General features: G+C 36.6%; 1 protein-coding gene across 5 annotated transcripts in view; it reads left to right on the top strand.

Moving 5' to 3' along the window:
* The window catches only part of sema3h (sema domain, immunoglobulin domain (Ig), short basic domain, secreted, (semaphorin) 3H), a 223,171-nt gene that overhangs the window by 141,414 nt on the left and 58,652 nt on the right, over positions 1–23,105 (top strand). For all 5 annotated transcript variants that reach the window (XM_062054464.1, XM_062054463.1, XM_062054460.1 and 2 more), the window contains one exon: positions 212–326. In XM_062054464.1, the coding sequence (XP_061910448.1) occupies positions 212–326 (115 nt within the window). The remainder of the gene's footprint in view (positions 1–211; positions 327–23,105) is intronic.

The raw sequence follows: 23,105 nt of genomic DNA, 5'->3' as shown, positions 1-23,105 counted from the left end.
TACCTTTCGTTTCCTGCCTTTATAGCTGAGGGGATTAGAATAAGAGGAAGGTTACATTTTAAATAAAAATGATCACATTAAGTATATTTTTCGATAGGTCATAAAAAATACCAATAATGATCGATATAAAACACTTGCAACGTGATAAAGAGTTTCCAGCCATATTACCCTATAATGTACACATTTCTAATTTTTTTCGGGGTGTGTTCAGAATGACATTGGAGGACAGAGGAGTCTGGTGAACAAGTGGAGCACTTTTCAAAAGGCTCGGCTGGTGTGCTCGGTCCCAGGACCAGATGGCCTGCAGACACACTTCGACCAACTACGTGAGTACAAAGACTAATAAAATCCTACCGTAAAACCAACGTGCGTCAGACCTCGACCGCTTCATTGCTTTAACGTCTTGTGTCGCCATCACAGAGAAGATCATAAAAAATATTGTTTTGTGTGTGTCGTGTTTATGAGTGATTGACAAAAGAGGTGCTTGAAAGAAGCGCAGCCTCGGTGTGTCTGAACGGCTCTGCTGTTACCACGGTGATCAACAGCCCCGTCGGTCACCTTGGGTCCTTTGACGTGCCTCAGCCATGGTAACCATGGCAACTGGCCTCAACAGTTAGTTGCTGCGGGTTTTGTTCATTATCAAAGGTGTCCTCCGGGTGTGTGCGTTGGGGAGCGTGTCTATCTTGGTGTGTCTTCACTCTGTAAAGTTCACTTCATATTCAGAGTTTGGTTCACTGCATGGAAGTGATATTATAATATTTCATAGGTTGACTTTGCTCATGGGTTACATGTTAGTACACCCAAATGGAACTCAAACATACAAACCCCGTTTCCATATGAGTTGGGAAATTGTGTTAGATGTAAATATAAACGGAATACAATGATTTGCAAATCCTTTTCAAGCCATATTCAATTGAATGCACTACAAAGACAAGATATTTGATGTTCAAACTCATAAACTTTATTTTTTTTTTGCAAATAATAATTAACTTGGAATTTCATGGCTGCAACACGTGCCAAAGTAGTTGGGAAAGGGCATGTTCACCACTGTGTTACATGGCCTTTCCTTTTAACAACACTCAGTAAACGTTTGGGAACTAAAGAGACACATTTTTGAAGCTTGTCAGGTGGAATTCTTTCCCATTCTTGCTTGATGTACAGCTTAAGTTGTTCAACAGTCCGGGGGTCTCCCTTGTGCTATTTTAGGCTTCACACATTTTCAATGGGAGACAGGTCTGGACTACAGGCAGGCCAGTCTAGTACCCGCACTCTTTTACTATGAAGCCACGTTGATGTAACACGTGGCTTGGCATTGTCTTGCTGAAATAAGCAGGGGCGTCCATGGTAACGTTGCTTGGATGGCAACATATGTTGCTCCAAAACCTGTATGTACCTTTTAGCATTAATGGCGCCTTCACAGATGTGTAAGTTACCCATGTCTTGGGCACTAATACACCCCCATACCATCACAGATGCTGGCTTTTCCACTTTGCGCCTATAACAATCCGGATGGTTCTTTTCCTCTTTGGTCCGGAGGACACGACGTCCACAGTTTCCAAAAACAATTTGAAATGTGGACTCGTCAGACCACAGAACACTTTTCCACTTTGTATCAGTCCATCTTAGATGAGCTCAGGCCCAGCGAAGCCGACGGCGTTTCTGGGTGTTGTTGATAAACGGTTTTCGCCTTGCATAGGAGAGTTTTAACTTGCACTTACAGATGTAGCGACCAACTGTAGTTACTGACATTGGGTTTCTGAAGTGTTCCTGAGCCCATGTGGTGATATCCTTTACACACTGATGTCCGCTTGTTGATGCAGTACAGCCTGAGGGATGGAAGGTCACGGGCTTAGCTGCTTACGTGCAGTGATTTCTCCAGATTCTCTGAACCCTTTGATGATATTACAGAGCGTAGATGGTGAAATCCCTAAATTCCTTCCCAACTTCTTTGTCACGTGTTGCTGGCATCAAATTCTAAAGTTAATGATTATTTGCAACAAAAAAAAAAAGTTTATGAGTTTGAACATCAAATATGTTGTCTTTGTAGCATATTCAACTGAATATGGGTTGAAAATGATTTGCAAATCATTGTATTCCGTTTATATTTACATCTAACACAATTTCCCAACTCATATGGAAACGGGGTTTGTACAACCCTTACCTCAAAAGACCAGTCTTTTTCAGTTAATGCCGTTTAGAATACCATATTTCATGCATGCACAGTTTTATTCCTGAACCTTTGAGTGGGGATTTCCAAATAAATGCAGTAGGCAAAAGCCAATAATCTTTTTTCTTTCTTTGTATATTTTTTTCCACTCGAAAATATGCTTTTACTTCAACATGATCTCTCAAGAATTTATGAGGTTGTTCGATATTAGGTCCATTCTGTGCTGTAATGTTTCTACAATAGCTCTTTCAAAACAGTCCTCGCCCATGAGAGAACAGACGCTGACTGCTCGCGTGGAAAGATGAACTCAATCAGTTTCAGGGAGCTGTCAACTGTACAGGTCATGTTTGAAGTAATATGGTAGCGTAAATCTTGCAAGATTCATGCGTGTTAGCATTTCGAACTCAGTTCCAAAGTTTTGTGATTTGTTTTTTCCACTGCAGTTTAAGAATAATAATTTTAAAAAAAAGCAGGAAACAAAGGTTTACATGTACGCCCTGCTAAACCACACATAGTGCTTTCCTACATTCTTTGGTGATTCATCCACACGCACCTTCATATTGCAAATCCTGCAGGTTTTACCACATGGGCGCTGACCTAAAACGTGTAATACAATATCTATGACGTAGTGGATACTTATACTACCGACCACGCAGTCTGATAGTTTATATATCAATGATGAAATCTTAACATTGCAACACATGCCAATACGGCCGGGTTAGATTAGTAAAGTGCAATTTTAAATTTCCCGCGAAATATCCTGCTGAAAACGTCTCGGTATGATGACGTTTGCGCGTGACGTCACGGATTGTAGCGGACATTTTGGGACAGCATTGTGGCCAGCTATTAAGTCGTCTACACTATTCTGGACATCTGTGTTGGTGAATCTTTTGCAATTTGTTTAATGAACAATGAAGACAGCAAAGAAGAAAGCTGTAGGTGGGAAGTGGTGTATTAGCGGCTGGCTGCAGCAACACAAACACGTAGCCGGTGTTTCATTGTTTACATTCCCGAAATATGACAGTCAAGCTTTACCATTGGCCTGTGGAGGACTGGGACAACATAGACTCTTACCAGGAGGACTTTGAGTTGGATACACATTGACCTGTGGAGAACTGGGACAACAGAGACTCTTACCAGGAGGACTTTGAGTTGGATACGCGGTACCGTGAGTACGCAGCTGCGGCTTCCAAACATTTGATCGCTTGCCCGTACGTGCGTGCCGCTGTGTGCATGTCACGTACGTAACTTTGGGGAAATATATGTGCTGTATGAACTTTGCGGAAGTGAACGGTACTTTGGGCTGTGGGATTGAGTGTGTTGTGCGGGTGTTTGATTTGTATTGGCGGGTTATATGGACGGGAGGGGGGAGGTGTTTGTTATGCGGGATTAATTTGTGGCATATTAAATATAAGCCTGGTTGTGTTGTGGCTAATAGAGTATATATATGTCTTGTGTTTATTTACTGTTTTAGTCATTCCCAGCTGAATATCAGGTCCCACCCGCCTCTCACAGCATCTTCCCTATCTGAATCGCTTCCACTGCCCTCTAATCCTTCACTCTCACTTTCCTCATCCACAAATCTTTCATCCTCGCTCAAATTAATGGGGAAATCGTCGCTTTCTCGGTCCGAATCGCTCTCGCTGCTGGTGGCCATGATTGTAAACAATGTGCAGATGTGAGGAGCCTTTCAACCTGCGACGTCACGCTACTTCCGGTACAGGCAAGGCTTTTTTTTATCAGCGACCAAAAGTTGCGAACTTTATCGTCGATGTTCTCTACTAAATCCTTTCAGTAAAAATATGGCAATATCGCAAAATGATCAAGAATCATAGAATGGACCTGCTATCCCCGTTTAAATAAGAATATCTCATTTCAGTAGGCCTTTAACAGTCTCAAATATGTTTTGGCTCCCTTTTAATTAGCTTGATTGCAAACACAGATGTGTCCACTCATGTCCAGCCCGTTTTTGCAAAGCATTACTGAAACACACCTGTGACGAACCAGAAATTCATTGACTATGTTAGCTGTTGGAAAGAAATATAGGCATTTTTTCTTCCTGTTTAATTTTCAAGGTCTTGCAAGTAAATCTTCACAGAGTCGGGGGGGGGGCTTTGCAACATCATAAATGTGGAAGCTGTTACAGTGCTGCCAATGGAGTACAATTTTGAGGACTGAATAACGTGACATTTTGGAAGGTTACCTTTTTATGCCTGTGGAACGTATGGTTTGAGGGTTTCACCATCCGCGCATTACTAAACAAATCTTTCAACTTCTTCCAGGGTGTTTATCTGCCAGTAAAACACTCAGCTTTGATTCAATCTGTGAAAGAAATAACACACTGTAAGTCGTACTGTATAGTAACCACAAAGTATACACAACCTCCACTTTGAACCTTTTTGTACTGTCACTCTAGTTTTATACACTTGCTGTCCTGCAATAAAGTTAAAGGCCTACTGAAATGATTTTTTATTTATTTAAACGGGAATAGCAGATCCAGTCTATGTGTCATACTTGATCATTTCGCGATATTGCCATATTTTTGCTGAAAGGATTTAGTAGAGAAAATCGACAATAAAGTTCGCAACTTTTGCTCGCTGATAAAAAAAAGCCTTGCCTGTACCGGAAGTAGCGTGACGTCACAGGAGCTAGTATTCCTCACAATTCCCCGTTGTTTACAATGGAGTGAGAGAGATTCGGACCGAGAAAGTGATGATTACCCCATTAATTTGAGCGAGGATGAAAGATTCGTAGATGAGGAACGTTACAGTGAAGGACTTGAGAGGCAGTGATGGACGTATCTTTTTTCGCTCTGACCGTAACTTAGGTACAAGCTGGCTCATTGGATTCCACACTCTCCTTTTTCTATTGTAGATCACGGATTTGTATTTTAAACCACCTCGGATACTATATCCTCTTGAAAATGAGAGTCGAGAACGCGAAATGGACATTCAGTGCCTTTTATCTCCACGACAATACATCGGCGAAATGCTTTAGCTACGAGCTAACGTGATAGCATCTTGCTTTAACTGCATATAGAAACAAAAGAAATAAACCCCTGACTGGAAGGATAGATAGAAAATCAACAATACTATTAAACCGTGGACATGTAAATGCACGGTTAATGCTTTCCAGGCTGGCGAAGGTTAACAATGCTGTGCTAACGACGCCATTGAAGCTAACATAGCAACCGGACTGCACAGAGCTATGCTAAAAACATTAGCTCTCCACCTACGCCAGCCAGCCCTCATTTGCTCATCAACACCCGTGCTCACCTGCGTTCCAGCGATCGGCAGAAGGACGAAGGACTTCACCCGATGCGTTTGGCGGCCCGGAGACGTAGGAAGTCAAGGTGAGGTCGGCGGCTAGCGCGGCTAGCGCTCCAACAAAGTCCTCCTGGTTGTGTTGCTGTAGTCCGCTGCTAATACACCGATCCCACCTACAACTGTCTTCTTTGCAGCCTTCATTGTTCATTAAACAAATTGCAAAAGATGTCCAGAATACTGTGGAATTATGAAATGAAAACAGAGCTTTTTGTATAGGATTCTACGGGGTACCATAACTTCCGTAACTCGGACTTCGTCACGCGCATACGTCATCATACCGCGATGTTTCAGCCGGATATTTCCCGGGAAGTTTTAAATGTCACTTTATAAGTTAACCCGGCCGTATTGGCATGTGTTGCAATGTGAAGGTTTCATCATTGATATATAAACTATCAGACTGCGTGGTCGGTAGTAGTGGCTTTCAGTAGGCCTTTAAGTATCCACTACGTCATAGATATTGTATTACACGTTTTAGGTCAGCGCCCATGTGGTAAAACCTGCAGGAAAACAGTGGAAACATGCAGATAGAGAACATGGGAATATTGAGAGTGTGGAGTCGGGACTGGTTTCTTATCTCTGCTGTTTTTGTTAACAGAGGATGCTCAAAGTAAACAGCGGGACCCCTCTGTTTGTTGAAAACTGTAAACGTGCCCGCACACATTCGCTCAGTTACCGTGTGAATGAACCCCCGCCTTGTGCATTAAGACAAAGAATAAATCATGCGCGGTGTCTTGTCTTGCACATTGTCAAACTTTAATGTAGGTACGCTTGTAACACAGGAGGTTTCTGGACTAAAACCCATCGCATCGCTTCTGTGCATGTCAGACAGTTGATACTTGTCAGAAACATAAACAACTCTTCCCAGCAGGCCTGTAAATTTGTTTTACACATCTGATAAGAACGCGGCGGAATTTGTTTGTGAACACAGCACAAACACGTCGACACGCTTGCAGAAAAAAAAACACAAACCCCAGGTTAAGAATCCTCTCATTGCTGTTTACATCACGCTTAACCACACAGAAACTACTACAAATCCCATGAATCCTTGGGGGGCGCAGGGGGTCTGCGGGTCCCTCATGGAGTGGGAGTAGTGGTTAACACCTGGCCATGTGCGCATGAGTGCAATTGTGTAAGGTTGGGAGGTGGTCAGGCTGCACAAAACAGTCAGTCGTAAGAAAAATTCCCACAAGTCAAGTCCGTTAGCATGTTTTGTTACGTTTTCTGACATTCTACTGTGGCTTAGGACTTTGTTGCAGAATGGTTAAAAGTTTGGTTACAATTTTATGCATAACCGACCCTCCTTTCTTTCTTTCTTTTAGTTTATTTCGAACATGAACACATTTACATCATAATACATCACACAATTTCATATCATTTCATTTACATCATGCCCTAAAAGGAGTGGGAAGAAGCAAAGCTTATTTAATCCTACCCCTTTCCCACTTCAAAGCATTTACAATTATATAAAATCATTTACTGACCTTTTTATATAATAAAATAACATCTATGAATTAGTATATACAACAGTTTGTAATATGTAATTAATTAATTCAGTCATTATTAACATACTGAGATGAAGAATATTTTCAATAAGGTTGGAAGTTTTTCTCATAATTCTTCTTCTTTGTACTTTGTAAGCACTATTAATTTAAACAACCTCTTAAACTGGATCATGTCAGTACAATTTTTAACTTCTTTACTTAATCCATTCCATAATTTAATTCCACATACTGTTATGCTAAAAGTTTTAAGTGTTGTACGTGCATATAAATGTTTTAAATTATTTTTTCCTCTAAGGTTATATTTCTCCTCTTGTGAAGAAATGTTGTACATTCTTTGGTAGCAGGTTATAGATTGCTTTGTACATCATTTTAGCTGTTTGCAATTTTACCAAATCACCAAACTTTAATATTTTTGACTTAATAAATAAAGGGTTTGTATGTTCTCTATATCCAACATTATGTATTATTCTAACTGATCTTTTTTGTAACATGGTTAACGAATGTAGCGCACATTTGTAGTTAATTCCCCATATTTCTGCACAATAACTCAGATATGGTAACACTAGTGAGCAGTAGAGAATATGAAGTGATTTTTGGCCCAGGGCGTGTTTTGTTTTATTCATTATTGAAATGTTTTTTGCTACCTTATGTTGTATGTTTTGTATATGAGATTTCCAGTTCATTTTATCATCTCTCCCAACATAATGTCTTCCTTTTAGTTCTCACTATTTGGGGTTACCAGTTTTTGATTTAACCCTTGTGTAATGTTCATATTGTTACCCAGCCAGCGTTTGTGGGTCTGATGGACCCGTTGCATTTTGTGGCTTTTAATGCCTCACAATCAAACACTTTAATGTTAAAAGACTGAACAGATGTTTACCTTATCCCAATAAACATCTGTTCAGTATTTTAACATAAAAGTGTTTGATTGTGAGGCATTAAAAGCCACAAAATGCAACGGGTCCATCCGACCCGCAAACCCTGGCTGAGTAGCAACAATATGAACGTTGCACGGAAACTTTCTCTGGCAGTTTCTGCATCCCACAGGGATTCTTCTTTTGTGTTTCTGCACCTGCGGTTCCCACACAAGGTTGCAACATTGTTTGTCAACACTGTCTGCTCTCATTTTCTCGCACATATGACCCTCTGATGTTCTGTGTACCTACACTCTGTCCTCCTCCTGTCTAGGCCTGCTGTGTGTGTATGTGTGTGTGTGTGTGTGTGTGTGTGTGTGTGTGTGTGTGTGTGTGTGTGTGTGTGTGTGTGTGTGTGTGTGGTACACAGAACATCAATTTCCACACTTCTATTAGCCAGTGGACCCGGACATTTTATATGTAATAGAAATGTGTAGGGGGGGTGTATGGTGTGTGGTCATTAAATATGTATTCTGATATATGTTCTTCACAGAAAATGAGCCAAAGTCAGTGAGTCTCAGTTTGAAAAATTCATGAATTGTATCCTTTTTCTTTTAATAAAAAATGAAAACGGGTCCCACAGACCCGAACACCACACAAGGGTTAAAGCATGTTTTAACCAGTATTCGCTTCACCACGCCTACTTTCAATAGTCATACCAAAACGTATTTCTATAATGGAAGAGGACTATATTAAATACACCACAGCATCATTTAAAAATGATACAATTTCCACATACAAAATAATATATACACTACCGTTCAAAAGTTTGGGGTCACAGTGAAATGTCCTTATTTTTGAAGGAAAAGCACTGTACTTTTCAATGAAGATAACTTTAAACTAGTCTTAACTTTAAATAAATACACTCTATACATTGCTAATGTGGTAAATGACTTTTCTAGCTGCAAATGTCTGGTTTTTGGTGCAATATCTACATAGGTGTATGGAGGCCCATTTCCATCAACTATCACTCCAGTGTTCTAATGGTACAATGTGTTTGCTCATTGGCTCAGAAGGCTAATTGATGATTAGAAAACCCTTGTGCAATCATGTTCACACATCTGAAAACAGTTTAGCTACAAAACTGACCTTCCTTTGAGCAGATTGAGTTTCTGGAGCATCACATTTGTGGGCTCAATTAAACGCTCAAAATGGCCAGAAAAAGAGAACTTTCATCTGAAACTCCACAGTCTATTCTTCTTCTCAGAAATGAAGGCTATTCCACAAAATTGTTTGGGTGACCCCAAACTTTTGAACGGTAGTGTATCAACTGCACTTTTTTTTGGAATATTGCGAATCGTTCACAACCATTATGAAACCCATGACGACGGATGGATTTTTTAAAATGCATTCTAAATATGAAATAAATTCAATCAAAACTCCACAATGGTGCCCTTTGGGAACCCTCGTACAGTTTTGCCTATAGAGCCCTTAAAAAAAACATCCAAACATTATGTAAGTATATATGTAATGTAGTAACGGGCACATTTATAATAACATTTAATATTTACGTATTTTGATCATTTTAAGCATATTAATTTCATTGATTTCTGCTCACTGCAGACTTTTGGAGAGCCAACCAACATGTTAAAACATCACTTAGTGTGCAAGGTCTGCTGTCATCAGGATGCCGACTGCTAGGATGTTCATATATTCCCATTTACATGAAAAATGTCTCATAATCCTCGTGAAGAAACGGGGTGAGGAGCAGGTAGGAACAAGCGCTTTTCGTGTCGTTTTTGCCAGTTCCATGTCCTGAGTGGCTGTCAAAGTGTTTCAACTCGTCGAATTATATTCTCAGCCACTTTCTGTCCAGGTGAAATGCGTGATTTATGAATTACAATAAACTTGCAGGGAAGCGAGGAAGCAGCAGACCACTCGATGATGTAAACATCGGCACAAAGTAAGCGATCACGTCGCCGCCATAAATAGTTTGACTGTGTAAGGCGCTTGTAATAACTTTATCACTAATACTTGGTTAATATTCAAATCACGAAATGTAAATGGAGCCGCTTTTTGAATGGTTATTTATCGGATTTTATGGGCAAAATAATGGATCTCCCATTGGCTCTGACTTTTATTTACATCTATTGAATATTTACAATGCATTAAAAATTTTTTTTAAATCCATCCGTCATAATGATTGTGAATAGGGATGTCCGATAATGGCTTTTTGCCGATATCCGATATTCCGATATTGTCCAACTCTTTAATTACCGATACCGATATCAACCGATATATGCAGTCGTGGAATTAACACATTATTATGCCTAATTTGGACAACCATGTATGGTGAAGATAAGGTACTTTTTAAAAATAATAATAAAATAAGATAACTAAATTAAAAACATTTTCTTGAATAAAAAAAGAAAGTAAAACAATATAAAAACAGTTACATAGAAACTAGTAATGAATGAAAATGAGTACAATTAACTGTTAAAGGTTAGTACTATTAGTGGAGCAGCAGCACGCACAATCATGTGTGCTTACGGACTGTATCCCTTGCAGACTGTATTGATATATATTGATATATAATGTAGGAAGCAGAATATTAATAACAGAAAGAAACAACCCTTTTGTGTGAATGAGTGGGAATGGGGGAGGGAGTTGTTTTGGGTTGGTGCACTAATTGTAAGTGTATCTTGTGTTTTTTATGTTGATTTAATAAAAAAACAAAAAAAACAAAAAAAAAAAAACGATACAGATAATAAAAAACCGATACCGATAATTTCCGATATTACATTTTAACGCATTTATCGGCCGATAATATCGGCCTGCCGATATTATCGGACATCCCTAATTGTGAACAATAGGCAAAATTCCAAAAAAGTGCAGTTCCCCTTTAACTGCACAGGTAATGTTTTACATAGTACTGTCAAATGATTGTTTTAAATCAGATTGTTCCCATTTTTTAATGTGTGATTAATCATGATTAATCACACATTATTACACACTTTCCTAATTTCAATTAACTTAAAGACCCCAATATTTAAACATGAATGCAATTTAATTGTCAGAATGTCATCCAGGATGATGTTTTGAGTATTTGACTTGAATGCATGTCTTTTATTTGCTCGACACTTACCTACAGTCACGTCAGGGTTTATTTTGAAGTGAAATTTGCCAGCGATCACAGCAGTCAGACTCATACCATTCACAATATGGGACATTTCCTGGAAAAGAGAGAGAGATTTTCATTTAAATCAATTGAAAAACATACCAAAAAAATGAACATATATACATAACACTGGATTTGAACCTCTGTCCCTTGTCCGCAAGACACTGTCTTTAATCATTGTGCCATCAATTCTGACATCCAGGTCCTCCAGTTATCTAGTTTAATATAAGACTTTCTTGTGAGGAACTCTGTAATGTTGCATAAATGAAAATAAAAACAATTCTGTCTCTTTCACAGTGCTTAGAGTTGAGAAATGTTTCAGGCTGACTCATAATTTCTCCCTCAGTGTTACAGAAAGTATGAGGAAATGTGAGCTGCTGCATGAAAAACAAGTGTCTTCATTGTCAAATATCCACCCAAAGTTTGGATTTTTGGCAGAGATTTATTTTCTATCGAGTTCATGTCCAGCCAACTCTCTCGCGTTGTTAATTTGATTGAAATACGCTACCGTTCAAAAGTTTGGGGTCACCCAAACAATTTTGTGGAATAGCCTTCATTTCTAAGAACAAGAATAGACTGTCGAGTTTCCGATGAAAGTTATCTTTTTCTGGCCATTTTGAGCGTTTAATTGACCCCCACAAATGTGATGCTCCAGAAACTCAATCTGCTCAAAGGAAGGTCAGTTTTGTAGCTTCTGTAACGAGCTAAACTGTTTTCAGATGTGTGAACATGATTGCACAAGGGTTTTCTAATCATCAAGTAGCCTTCTGAGCCAATGAGCAAACACATTGTACCATTAGAACACTGGGGTGATAGTTGCTGGAAATGGGCCTCTATACACCTATGTAGATATTGCACCAAAAAGCAGACATTTGCAGCTAGAATAGTCATTTACCACATTAGCAATGTATAGAGTGTATTTCTTTAAAGTTAAGACTAGTTTAAAGTTATCTTCATTGAAAAGTACAGTGCTTTTCCTTCAAAAATAAGGACATTTCAATGTGACCCCAAACTTTTGAACGGTAGTGTATATATATATATATATATATATATATATATATATATATATATATATATATATATATTAGGGTTACAACAACTAATCGATTAAATAGATTAAAATCGATTATAAAAATAGTTGGCGATTAATTTAGTCATCGATTCGTTGGATCGTACGTAACATGCAACTGGTTGCGGTCATTTTTTTGTGATTAATCACATGAGTTAACTCGTTATTTTTGACAACCCTAGTTTTAAGTTAAATTTTACAATTTTTAACTGTCATACAGATATAAAAACAAGCTATCGTATATTAGCAAATAACCGCCCTTGGGCAAATAACCGCCCATGTCCTAATAGCCGCCCGGGGTCTGACCCCATTTTGTGAATTAACCATCTTTTCCTAATAACCGCCTATGTCCAAATAGCCGCCCATGGCCTGTTATTTGCATAATTTAGATTAAAATGCTACTGGGGTTGCGTTTGGTGCGTATTTGATGGTTTTATAGAGTACTTGGTACCATAATTGTATTTTTCCTGTATGCTGCTTTATTTAAAACTGGGAGTATTGTAGCCTTTATTTGATTTAAGTGACAGTATTATTGTTCTGTTTTGATGGTGGGTTTTATACTTCAGTACTTGGTACCATAATTGTATTTTTCCCGGTAGGCTGCTTTATTTAGAAAGTTTATTTATTTTTAGTATTGGTATTCTATTTGACAATTGTTGCACTACTGCCATGTTGAGGCCTTGTTGATCTCTTGTCTTTTGATACACTGTAAAAAAAAATAATCCAATATTTATGGTTAATTTACTCTAAATTTCTACTGTAAAAATGTTTCTATTTTTTTTAAATAGTTTATAAAACTGTAGAATTGAAGACATCTGTAAATAAACAATCCGCCTGTTATTTTAAGTAATATGCCAGTAATGACAAACTACGTATATTTCTATTTTTTTTTACAGAAAAATACCAAATTAATTATGCATAGCATTTTCTGTTTTCTTAAATTACTTTCAAATTCATGTAAAATTACGACATTTTTCCGCAAAACGTTTCATGAAAATTTCTGTAAATATAATGTTTTTGATCATTATTTGGTTTACAATGTTTTACTTTCATTTTATGGTTTTCGTTTGGCCGCCAGTAGATGACCGTTTTTTTTACAGAATTTTTTTTTACAGTGTAGCCTACCTCATGTTGATCTCTTGTTTTTTTGTTTGTATGTTTACAATAGCTTTTACATTTAATAATATAGTAATATGTAGCTGAGATAGGCTCCAGCGCCCCCCGCGACCCCAAAGGGGAATAAGCGGTCGAAAATGGATGGAATATACGGTATGTATAATTAAAAAGTAATACATTTGTTTAAATTGGATAACCGAGAAGCAAAACACACTAGAGGAGTTCATCTTTTGGCTTCTCCCTGACTTACGAGAGAAAGTCTCTCATAATGCAGCTTTCAAGCCATTTATATCCAGAACATTTTGGTCAAATTACTAGGGCTGTCAAAGTTAATTTTAGCGTAAACGCATCAACACAAATTTGGCTCAACGGCGCAAATTTTTAAATGCAGGACTAATGCTACATGACCTTTAGTTTGGAGAAATAAGAAGTTATGCAGCTGGAACACACATTTTACATCAGGGGTGTCCAAACTTTTTCCACTGAGGGCCACACACGGACAAATTTTGATATTTTTCATTTTCAAATCTTAACAAAATATATGGATTTTTTTTTTTTTTAACCTTTAGGGCTCCCGGGCACCATAAAGGGTCTCAGTCATTAAAAAGTAAAAAATAAGTCAAATTATTATTATTTTTTATTTAACGCTTACAGTAAATCTCTATATCAACTTCAGGTTGATATAAAGTAAATAATTAAAAAAAAAAGGTTTTATGCCTTTTCTGTCAAAGACAACTTTGTTTTTTATTATAAAACTGAAATATGCAGTATTTAGTCATTAGAGCCCTAAAAGATCAATAATGCAGGACACCATTGATTTTAATTCTTTAATATTTTTGAGTAGGGATGCCCGATAATGGCTTTTTGCCGATATCCGATATGCCGATATTGTCCAACTCTTTAATTACCGATACCGATATCAACCGATACCGATATCAACCGATTAATACAGTCGTGGAATTAACACATAATACACCTAATTTGGACAACCAGGTATGGTGAAGATAAGGTACTTTTTAAAAAAATGAATCAAATAAAATAAGATAAATAAATTAAAAACATTTTCTTGAATAAAAAAGAAAGTAAAACAATATAAAAACAGTTACATAGAAACTAGTAATTAATGAAAATTAGTAAAATGAACTGTTAAAGGTTAGTACTATTAGTGGACCAGCAGCACGCACAATCATGTGTGCTTACGGACTGTATCCCTTGCAGACTGTATTGATATATATTGATATATAATGTAGGAAGCAGAATATTAATAACAGAAAGAAACAACCCTTTTGTGTGAATGAGTGTGAATGGGGGAGGGAGGTTTTTTGGGTTGGTGCACTAATTGTAAGTGTATCTTGTGTTTTTTATGTGGATTTAATAAAAAAAAAATAAAAAATAAAAAAACGATACTGATAATAAAAAAAACGATACCGATAATTTCCGATATTACATTTTAACGCATTTATCGGCCGATAATATCGGCAGACCGATATTATCGGACATCTCTATTTTTGAGTACTCACAGTGAAATGTTAAATAAAATCCTACTAAATATATTATGGATCCAAAAGGTCCCCCACTCATAAAGTGATCCATTTTTATTAGTTCTTTTTTACTTTTAACACTTAAATTAGGAGATCAACTTCAGATGTATCTGTCGATTTTACGTTTGAACTATTATTTTGTTTGTGTTATGCTCTTTTGTCAAATAAAACTTTGATGGGTTTTTTATGGCAACCACACAATATATGCAATATTTTTTTTCCACATAAAACATTTTAAAGTGAATTTTTTAAAGTAATAATTCATTGTAACAGAGATTTTTTGTCTTTTTTTTGTTTTTGAGCAATGGCAAACAAAATTTAAATAAACAAAGACAGAAGAAGAAAAAAAACAGCCTGCATGGCAGCTTTGTGTCAACATTGCAACTTTTTCTCATTAGATTTCACCTCATTCCACTTTTTTTAAAATGTTTTTTGTAATTTTTGCAATACTATCAATTTTGCGATTTTTGCAGAATGTGTGGGGGGCCGGTAAACGATTAGCTGTGGGCCGCAAATGGCCCCCGGGCCGCACACGGACAAATGTAAGCATGCGGGGGCCATTTTGATATTTTTCATTTTCAAACCTTAACAAAATATATGGATTTTTTTTTTTTAACCTTTAGGGCTCCCGGGCACCATAAAGGGTCTCAGTCATTAAAATGTAAAAAATAAGTCAAATTATTATTATTTTTTATTTAACGCTTACAGTAAATCTCTATATCAACTTCAGGTTGATATAAAGTAAATAAAAAAAAAAAAAAGGTTTTATGCCTTTTCTGTCAAAGACAACTTTGTTTTTCATAGTAAAACTGAAATATGCAGTATTTAGTCATTAGAGCCCTAAAAGATCAATAATGCAGGACACCATTGATTTTAATTCTTTAATATTTTTGAGTAGGGATGTCCGATAATGGCTTTTTGCCGATATCCGATATGCCGATATTGTCCAACTCTTTAATTACCGATACCGATATCAACCGATACAGATATCAACCGATATATACAGTCGTGGAATTAACACATTATTATGCCTAATTTGGACAACCAGGTATGGTGAAGATAAGGTACTTTTTAAAAAAATTTGTAAAATAAGATAAATAAATTAAAAACATTTTCTTGAATAAAAAAGAAAGTAAAACAATATAAAAACAGTTACATAGAAACTAGTAATTAATGAAAATTTGTAAAATTAACTGTTAAAGGTTAGTACTATTAGTGGACCAGCAGCACGCACAATCATGTGTGCTTACGGACTGTATCCCTTGCAGACTGTATTGATATATATTGATATATAATGTAGGAAGCAGAATATTAATAACAGAAAGAAACAACCCTTTTGTGTGAATGAGTGTAAATGGGGGAGGGAGGTTTTTTGGGTTGGTGCACTAATTGTAAGTGTATCTTGTGTTTTTTATGTGGATTTAATAAAAAAATAAAAAATAAAAAACAAAAAAAAACGATACTGATAATAAAAAAACGATACCGATAATTTCCGATATTACATTTTAACGCATCTCTATTTTTGAGTAATCACAGTGAAAAGTTAAATAAAATCCTACTAAATATATTATGGATCCAAAAGGTCCCCCACTCATAAAGTGATACATTTTTATTAGGTTTTTCTTTACTTTTAACACTTAAATTACGAGATCAACTTCAGATATATCTGTTCATTTTACGTTTGAACTATTATTTTGTTTGTGTTATGCTCTTTTGTCAAATAAAACTTTGATGGGTTTTTTATGGCAACCACAAAATATATGCAATATTTTTTTTCCACATAAAACATTTTAAAGTGACATTTTTTAAAGTAATAATTCATTGTAACAGAGATTTTTTGTCTTTTTTTTGTTTTTGAGCAATGGCAAACAAAATTTAAATAAAGACAAAAGAAGAAAAAAACAGCCTGCATGGCAGCTTTGTGTCAACATTGCAACTTTTTCTCGTTAGATTTCACCTCATTCCACTTTTTTTAAAATGTTTTTTGTAATTTTTGCAATACTATCAATTTTGCGATTTTTGCAGAATGTGTGGGGGCCGGTAAACGATAAGCTGTGGGCTGCAAATGGCCCCCGGGCCGCACACGGACAAATGTAAGCATGCGGGGGCCATATTGATATTTTTCATTTTCAAACCTTAACAAAATATATGGATTTTTTTTTTTTTTAACCTTTAGGGCTCCCGGGCACCATAAAGGGTCTCAGTCGATTAAAATTTAAAAAATAAGTCAAATTATTATTATTTTTTATTTAACGCTTACAGTAAATCTCTATATCAACTTCAGGTTGATATAAAGTAAATTTAAAAAAAAAAAAGGTTTTATGCATTTTCTGTCAAAGACAACTTTGTTTTTTATAGTAAAACTGAAATATGCAGTATTTAGTCATTAGAGCCCGTAAAGATCAATAATGCAGGACACCATTGATTTTAATTCTTTAATATTTTTGAGTAATCACAGTGAAATGTTAAATAAAATCCTACTAAATATATCATGGATCCAAAAGGTCCCCCACTCATAAAGTGATCCATTTTTATTAGTTTTTTTTTACTTTTAACACTTAAATTACGAGATCAACTTCAGATATATCTGTCGATTTTACGTTTGAACTATTATTTTGTTTGTGTTATGCTCTTTTGTCAAATAAAACTTTGATGGGTTTTTTTATGGCAACCACACAATATATGCAATATTTTTTTTCCACATAAAACATTTTAAAGTGAAATTTTTAAAGTAATAATTCATTGTAACAGAGATTTTTTGTCTTTTTTTTGTTTTTGAGCAATGGCAAACAAAATTTAAATAAACAAAGACAAAAGAAGAAAAAAAACAGCCTGCATGGCAGCTTTGTGTCAACATTGCAACTTTTTCTCGTTAGATTTCACCTCATTCCACTTTTTTAAAATGTTTTTTGTAATTTTTGCAATACTATCAATTTTGCGATTTTTGCAGAATGTGTGGGGGGCCGGTAAACGATAAGCTGTGGGCCGCAAATGGCCCCCGGGCCGCACACGGACAAATGTAAGCATGCGGGGGCCATTTTGATATTTTTCATTTTCAAACCTTAACAAAATATATGGATTTTTTTTTTTAACCTTTAGGGCTCCCGGGGACCATAAAGGGTCTCAGTCATTAAAATGTAAAAAATAAGTCAAATTATTATTATTTTTTATTTAACGCTTACAGTAAATCTCTATATCAACTTCAGGTTGATATAAAGTAAAAAATAAAAATAAAAAAAAATGTTTTATGCCTTTTCTGTCAAAGACAACTTTGTTTTTTATAGTAAAACTGAAATATGCAGTATTTAGTCATTAGAGCCCTAAAAGATCAATAATGCAGGACACCATTGATTTTAATTCTTTAATATTTTTGAGTAATCACAGTGAAATGTTAAATAAAATCCTACTAAATATATTATGGATGCACTCATAAAGTGATACATTTTTATTAGTTTTTTTTTTTACTTTTAACACTTAAATTACGAGATCAACTTCAGATATATCTGTCCATTTTACGTTTTAACTATTATTTTGTTTGTGTTATGCTCTTTTGTCAAATAAAACTTTGATGGGTTTTTTATGGCAACCTCACAATATATGCAATATTTTTTTTCCACATAAAACATTTTAAAGTGACATTTTTTTAAGTAATAATTCATTGTAACAGAGATTTTTTGTCTTTTTTTTTCGTTTTTGAGCAATGGCAAAAAAAATTAAAATAAAGACAAAAGAAAAAAAAAACAGCAGCTTTGTGTCAACATTGCAACTTTTTCTCGTTAGATTTCACCTCATTCCACTTTTTTAAAATGTTTTTTGTAATTTTTGCAATACTATCAATTTTGCAATGTTTGCAGAATGTGTGGGGGGCCGGTAAACGATAAGCTGTGGGCCGCAAATGGCCCCCGGGCCGCACACGGACAAATGTAAGCATTTTGATAATTTTGTAAGCCATTTTGATAATTTACATTTTCAAACCTTAACAAAATATATGGATTTTTTTTTTTTTAACCTTTAGGGCTCCCGGGCACCATAAAGGGTCTCAGTCATTAAAATTTAAAAAATAAGTCAAATTATTATTATTTTTTATTTAACGCTTACAGTAAATCTCTATATCAACTTCAGGTTGATACAAAGTAAATAAATTAAAAAAAAGGTTTTATGCATTTTCTGTCAAAGACAACTTTGTTTTTTATAGTAAAACTGAAATATGCAGTATTTAGTCATTAGAGCCCTAAAAGATCAATAATGCAGGACACCATTGATTTTCATTCTTTAATATTTTTGAGTAATCACAGTGAAATGTTAAATAAAATCCTACTAAATATATCATGGATCCAAAAGGTCCCCCACTCATAAAGTGATCCATTTTTATTAGTTTTTTTTTACTTTTAACAGTTAAATTACGAGATCAACTTCAGATATATCTGTCAATTTTTCGTTGGAACTATTATTTTGTTTGTGTTATCCTCTTTTGTCAAATAAAACTTTGATGGGTTTTTTATGGCAACCACACAATATATGCAATATTTTTTCCACATAAAACATTTTAAAGTGAAAATTTTAAAGTAATAATTCATTGTAACAGAGATTTTTTGTCTTTTTTTTTGTTTTTGAGCAATGGCAAAAAAAAAATAAATAAAGACAAAAGAAAAAAAACCCAGCAGCTTTGTGTCAACATTGCAACTTTTTCTTGTTAGATTTCACCTCATTCCACTAAACAAATAGAATTAGGTTACATTATTTTCATAACATTTGTATATCCCAAAAACATGTATTTTTCTACTAGCAGGAGTGCATTACTGTACATTTTGAATCATCTCGTGAGTTTTAAATTTGTCAATAGCCTCCTCCATTACAGTCCACACAAACCACACGTTAGCAATTACATCTTCAATGCATGGTATGGCAGCAATGTGGTCATCTCTTAAGCTTTCAAGCTCTTTTGAGTGTTGGCTTCTCTTGACTCACAAGACAGGATTGCTGTGAGTCTTCCTGCATTCATTGGGCATGCGATCACTTTCATGCGGTTAAAACATAAATGAACCCTAAACAGACATTTGGGAGTGTTAACTTGTTTTGAAGTATTGTAACGCCGTCCTTCTGGTTACAGCTAGCGAAAACAAAGTTGTTGTTGTGGTGTATGATATGTGGCTGTTGGAGTTGTTTTCATGACGGTGTTGCAATCCCAGCTCTGTTGAGTTCTTTTATGAATTTATTATGGGTCTACTGTAAATGGGACCAGGGGCCGTACTTATCAAGCTTCTTAGAGTGCCATTTTACACTTAAGTCCTGAGAATTTGCGAAATTTAGTCCTACTCTCAAACTTAAGAATAAAAGCTTTTTATCAACGTTCTTAAGTCTAAGAATCACTCCTACTCTCCACGATATTTAAGAGACCTTCAGAGGTGTCTTAAGTGGTTAGGAGTTGCCAGCAGGGGATGGCACTGAGGCGAGAGAGACGTGCGCGAACGTTCAGGGAACGGAACAATGTTTTGGTTTTTTTTGATGACGAGCAGCTGATCAAACAGTATCGTTTAGACAGAGCGGATATTATTTTTGTCACAGATTTAATACTTTTCGATTCCTTGTTGATTTCTGCATGTGGCTGCAGTGGGCTAGTATATATAGAGCCACCCACACCAGTTTCAAATTGGTTGCCTATCTAATGAATTGGAAAGAAAATGTTATGACAGTAGCGTATGTGTGTGGCCGTGAGGTGAGTGACGTCAGTGAGTGTGTGGGCGATAGAAGAGAGGGAGCGGTAGCGTGAGTGCAGGCGGGGACTAGTTTGTTTTGTATTATTTTGTCGTTTATTGTCAAAATATACACTCCCATTGTCCACTTAAATATTTCCAAGATATTTCTTTATTCTTTGACAACGGATTCCCTTCCGTGATTGGTCATTTCTATGGACACAGAAATGACGTCACCTAAAATTCCGTTTACGGCACATAGTAATGTCGTAATTCAGCTCTGAGTGTGACACTTAAGATTCAGTCCTACACTTCGCTGAAAGTGTGAGTAAGACGCTTGATAACTAACTTTTAAGTGCAGCTTTCAGCGAAGAATTTATTTACTCTTAAGTCAACTCTTAGCAGACTTCTTAGGAGTAATTCTAAGAAGCTTGATAAGTACGGCCCCAGATCTGCTGGGTCAAAAGTATACATACAGTAATGTTAATATTTGCTTACATGTCCCTTGGCAAGTTTCACTGCAATAAGGCGCTTTTGGTAGCTGTTTGAATTTTTGACCACTCCCCTTGACAAAATTGGTGCAGTTCAGCTAAATTTGTGGGTTTTCTAATATGGACTTGTTTCTTCAGCATTGTCCACACGTTTAGGTCAGGACTTTGGGAAGGCCATTCCAAAACCTTAATTCTAGACTGATTTAGCCATTCCTTTACCACTTTTGACGTGTGTTTGGGGCAAACTTGCCATCCTTGAGACCTCCAATATCGGGAGGTGGGGTTGTTTGGGGGCGGGGGGCGTGGTTATTTACAGCTAGAATTCACCAACTCGAGTATTTCATATATATTTAATATATATTTCATATATATATATATATATATATATATATATATATATATATATATATATATATATATATATATATATATATATATATATATATGAAATACTTGACTTTCAGTGAATTCTAGCTATATATATATTTTTTTTAATTTTTTTTTATTTCAATCAATCAATCAATCAATCAATGTTTATGTATATAGCCCTAAATCACAAGTGTCTCAAAGGGCTGTACAAGCCACAACGACATCCTCGGTACAGAGCCCACATACGGGCAAGGAAAAACTCACCCCAGTGGGACGTCAATGTGAATGACTATGAGAAACCTTGGAGAGGACCGCATAAGTGGGTAACCCCCCCCTCTAGGGGAGACCGAAAGCAATGGATGTCGAGTGGGTCTGACATAATATTGTGAAAGTCCAACACATCAGCGAAAGTCCAGTCCATGGTGGGCCCATAGAGAAAAAAAATACTTGAATTTCAGTGTTCCAGTGGCTATCCATTAGATGGCAGTATTGTCCTGTTTAACTTCTCCGTTCACGATGAGTATATCATTTCGGCTGCCATGTCTGTAATTTCCTCGTTCTTCTGCTTCGTCTCCTTGTTGTGTGCGCAGTTGTGCACTCCACAAAAGCCCTAGATGTTATGACGTCTTTGGGCAGGCAAGCTGTTTATATTGTGGGAAAGCGGACGTGAGAACAGGCTGTCCCCACTCAGTCTCAGGTCCGCATTGAGCTGGAGGGGGCGTGGCCTCCAGCTCCGGCTGAATACCGGGAGTTTGTCGGGAGAACATCTCTGCCGGGAGGTTGTCAGGAGAGGCGCTGAATATCGGGATTCTCTCGCTAAAAACGGGAGGGTTGGCAAGTCATTGTCCTGTTGGAACACCCAACCGCGCCCAAGACCTAACCTCCAACCTCCGGGCTGATGATTTTAGGTTGTCCTGAAGAATTTGGAGGTAATCTTCCTTTTTCATTGTCCAATTTACTCTCTGTAAAGCACCAGTTGCATTGGCAGCAAAACAGGCCCAGAGCATAATAATACCGCCACCATGCTTGATGGTAGGTATGGTGACCCTGGGATTAAAGGCCTCACCTTTTCTCCTCCAAACATATTGCTCGGTATTTTGGCCAAACAGCTAAATTTTTGTTTCATCTGACCACAGAACTTTCCTCCAGAAGGTCTCATCTTTGTCAATGTGATGTCAGATGAAACAAAAATTAAACTGTTTGGCCACAACACCCAGCAATGTGTTTGGAGGAGAAAAGGTGAGGCCTTTAATACCAGGAACACCATGACCACCGTCAAGCATGGTGGTGGTAGTATTATGTTCTGTGCCCGTTTTGCTGCCAATGGAACTGGTGCTTTAAATGGGACAATGAAAAATGAGGATTACCTCCAAATTCTTCAGGACAACCTAAAATCATCAGCCCGGAGGTTGGGTATTGGGCGCAGTTGGGTGTTCCAACAGGACAATGACCCCAAACACACGTCAAAAGTGGTAAAGGAATGGCTAAATCAGGCTAGAATTAAGGTTTTAGAATGGCATTCCCAAAGTCCTGACTTAAACGTGTGGACAATGCTGAAGAAACAAGTCCATGTCAGAAAACCAACAAATTTAGCTGAACTGCACCAATTTTGTCAAGAGGAGTGGTCAAAAATTCAAGCAGAAGCTTGTGGATGGCTACCAAAAGCGCCTTATTGTAGTGAAACTTGCCAAGGGACATGTAAGCAAATATTAACATTGCTGTATGTATACTTTTGACCCAGCAGATTTGCTCACATTTTTAGTAGACCCATAATAAATAGAGATGTCCGATAATGGCTT

This window comes from Entelurus aequoreus, linkage group LG07 (genome assembly GCF_033978785.1).
Source record: "Entelurus aequoreus isolate RoL-2023_Sb linkage group LG07, RoL_Eaeq_v1.1, whole genome shotgun sequence".
NCBI lineage: Eukaryota > Metazoa > Chordata > Actinopteri > Syngnathiformes > Syngnathidae > Entelurus > Entelurus aequoreus.
Note: the sequence above shows the minus strand (reverse complement) of the source record. Positions and strands in the feature narration are given on the sequence as shown.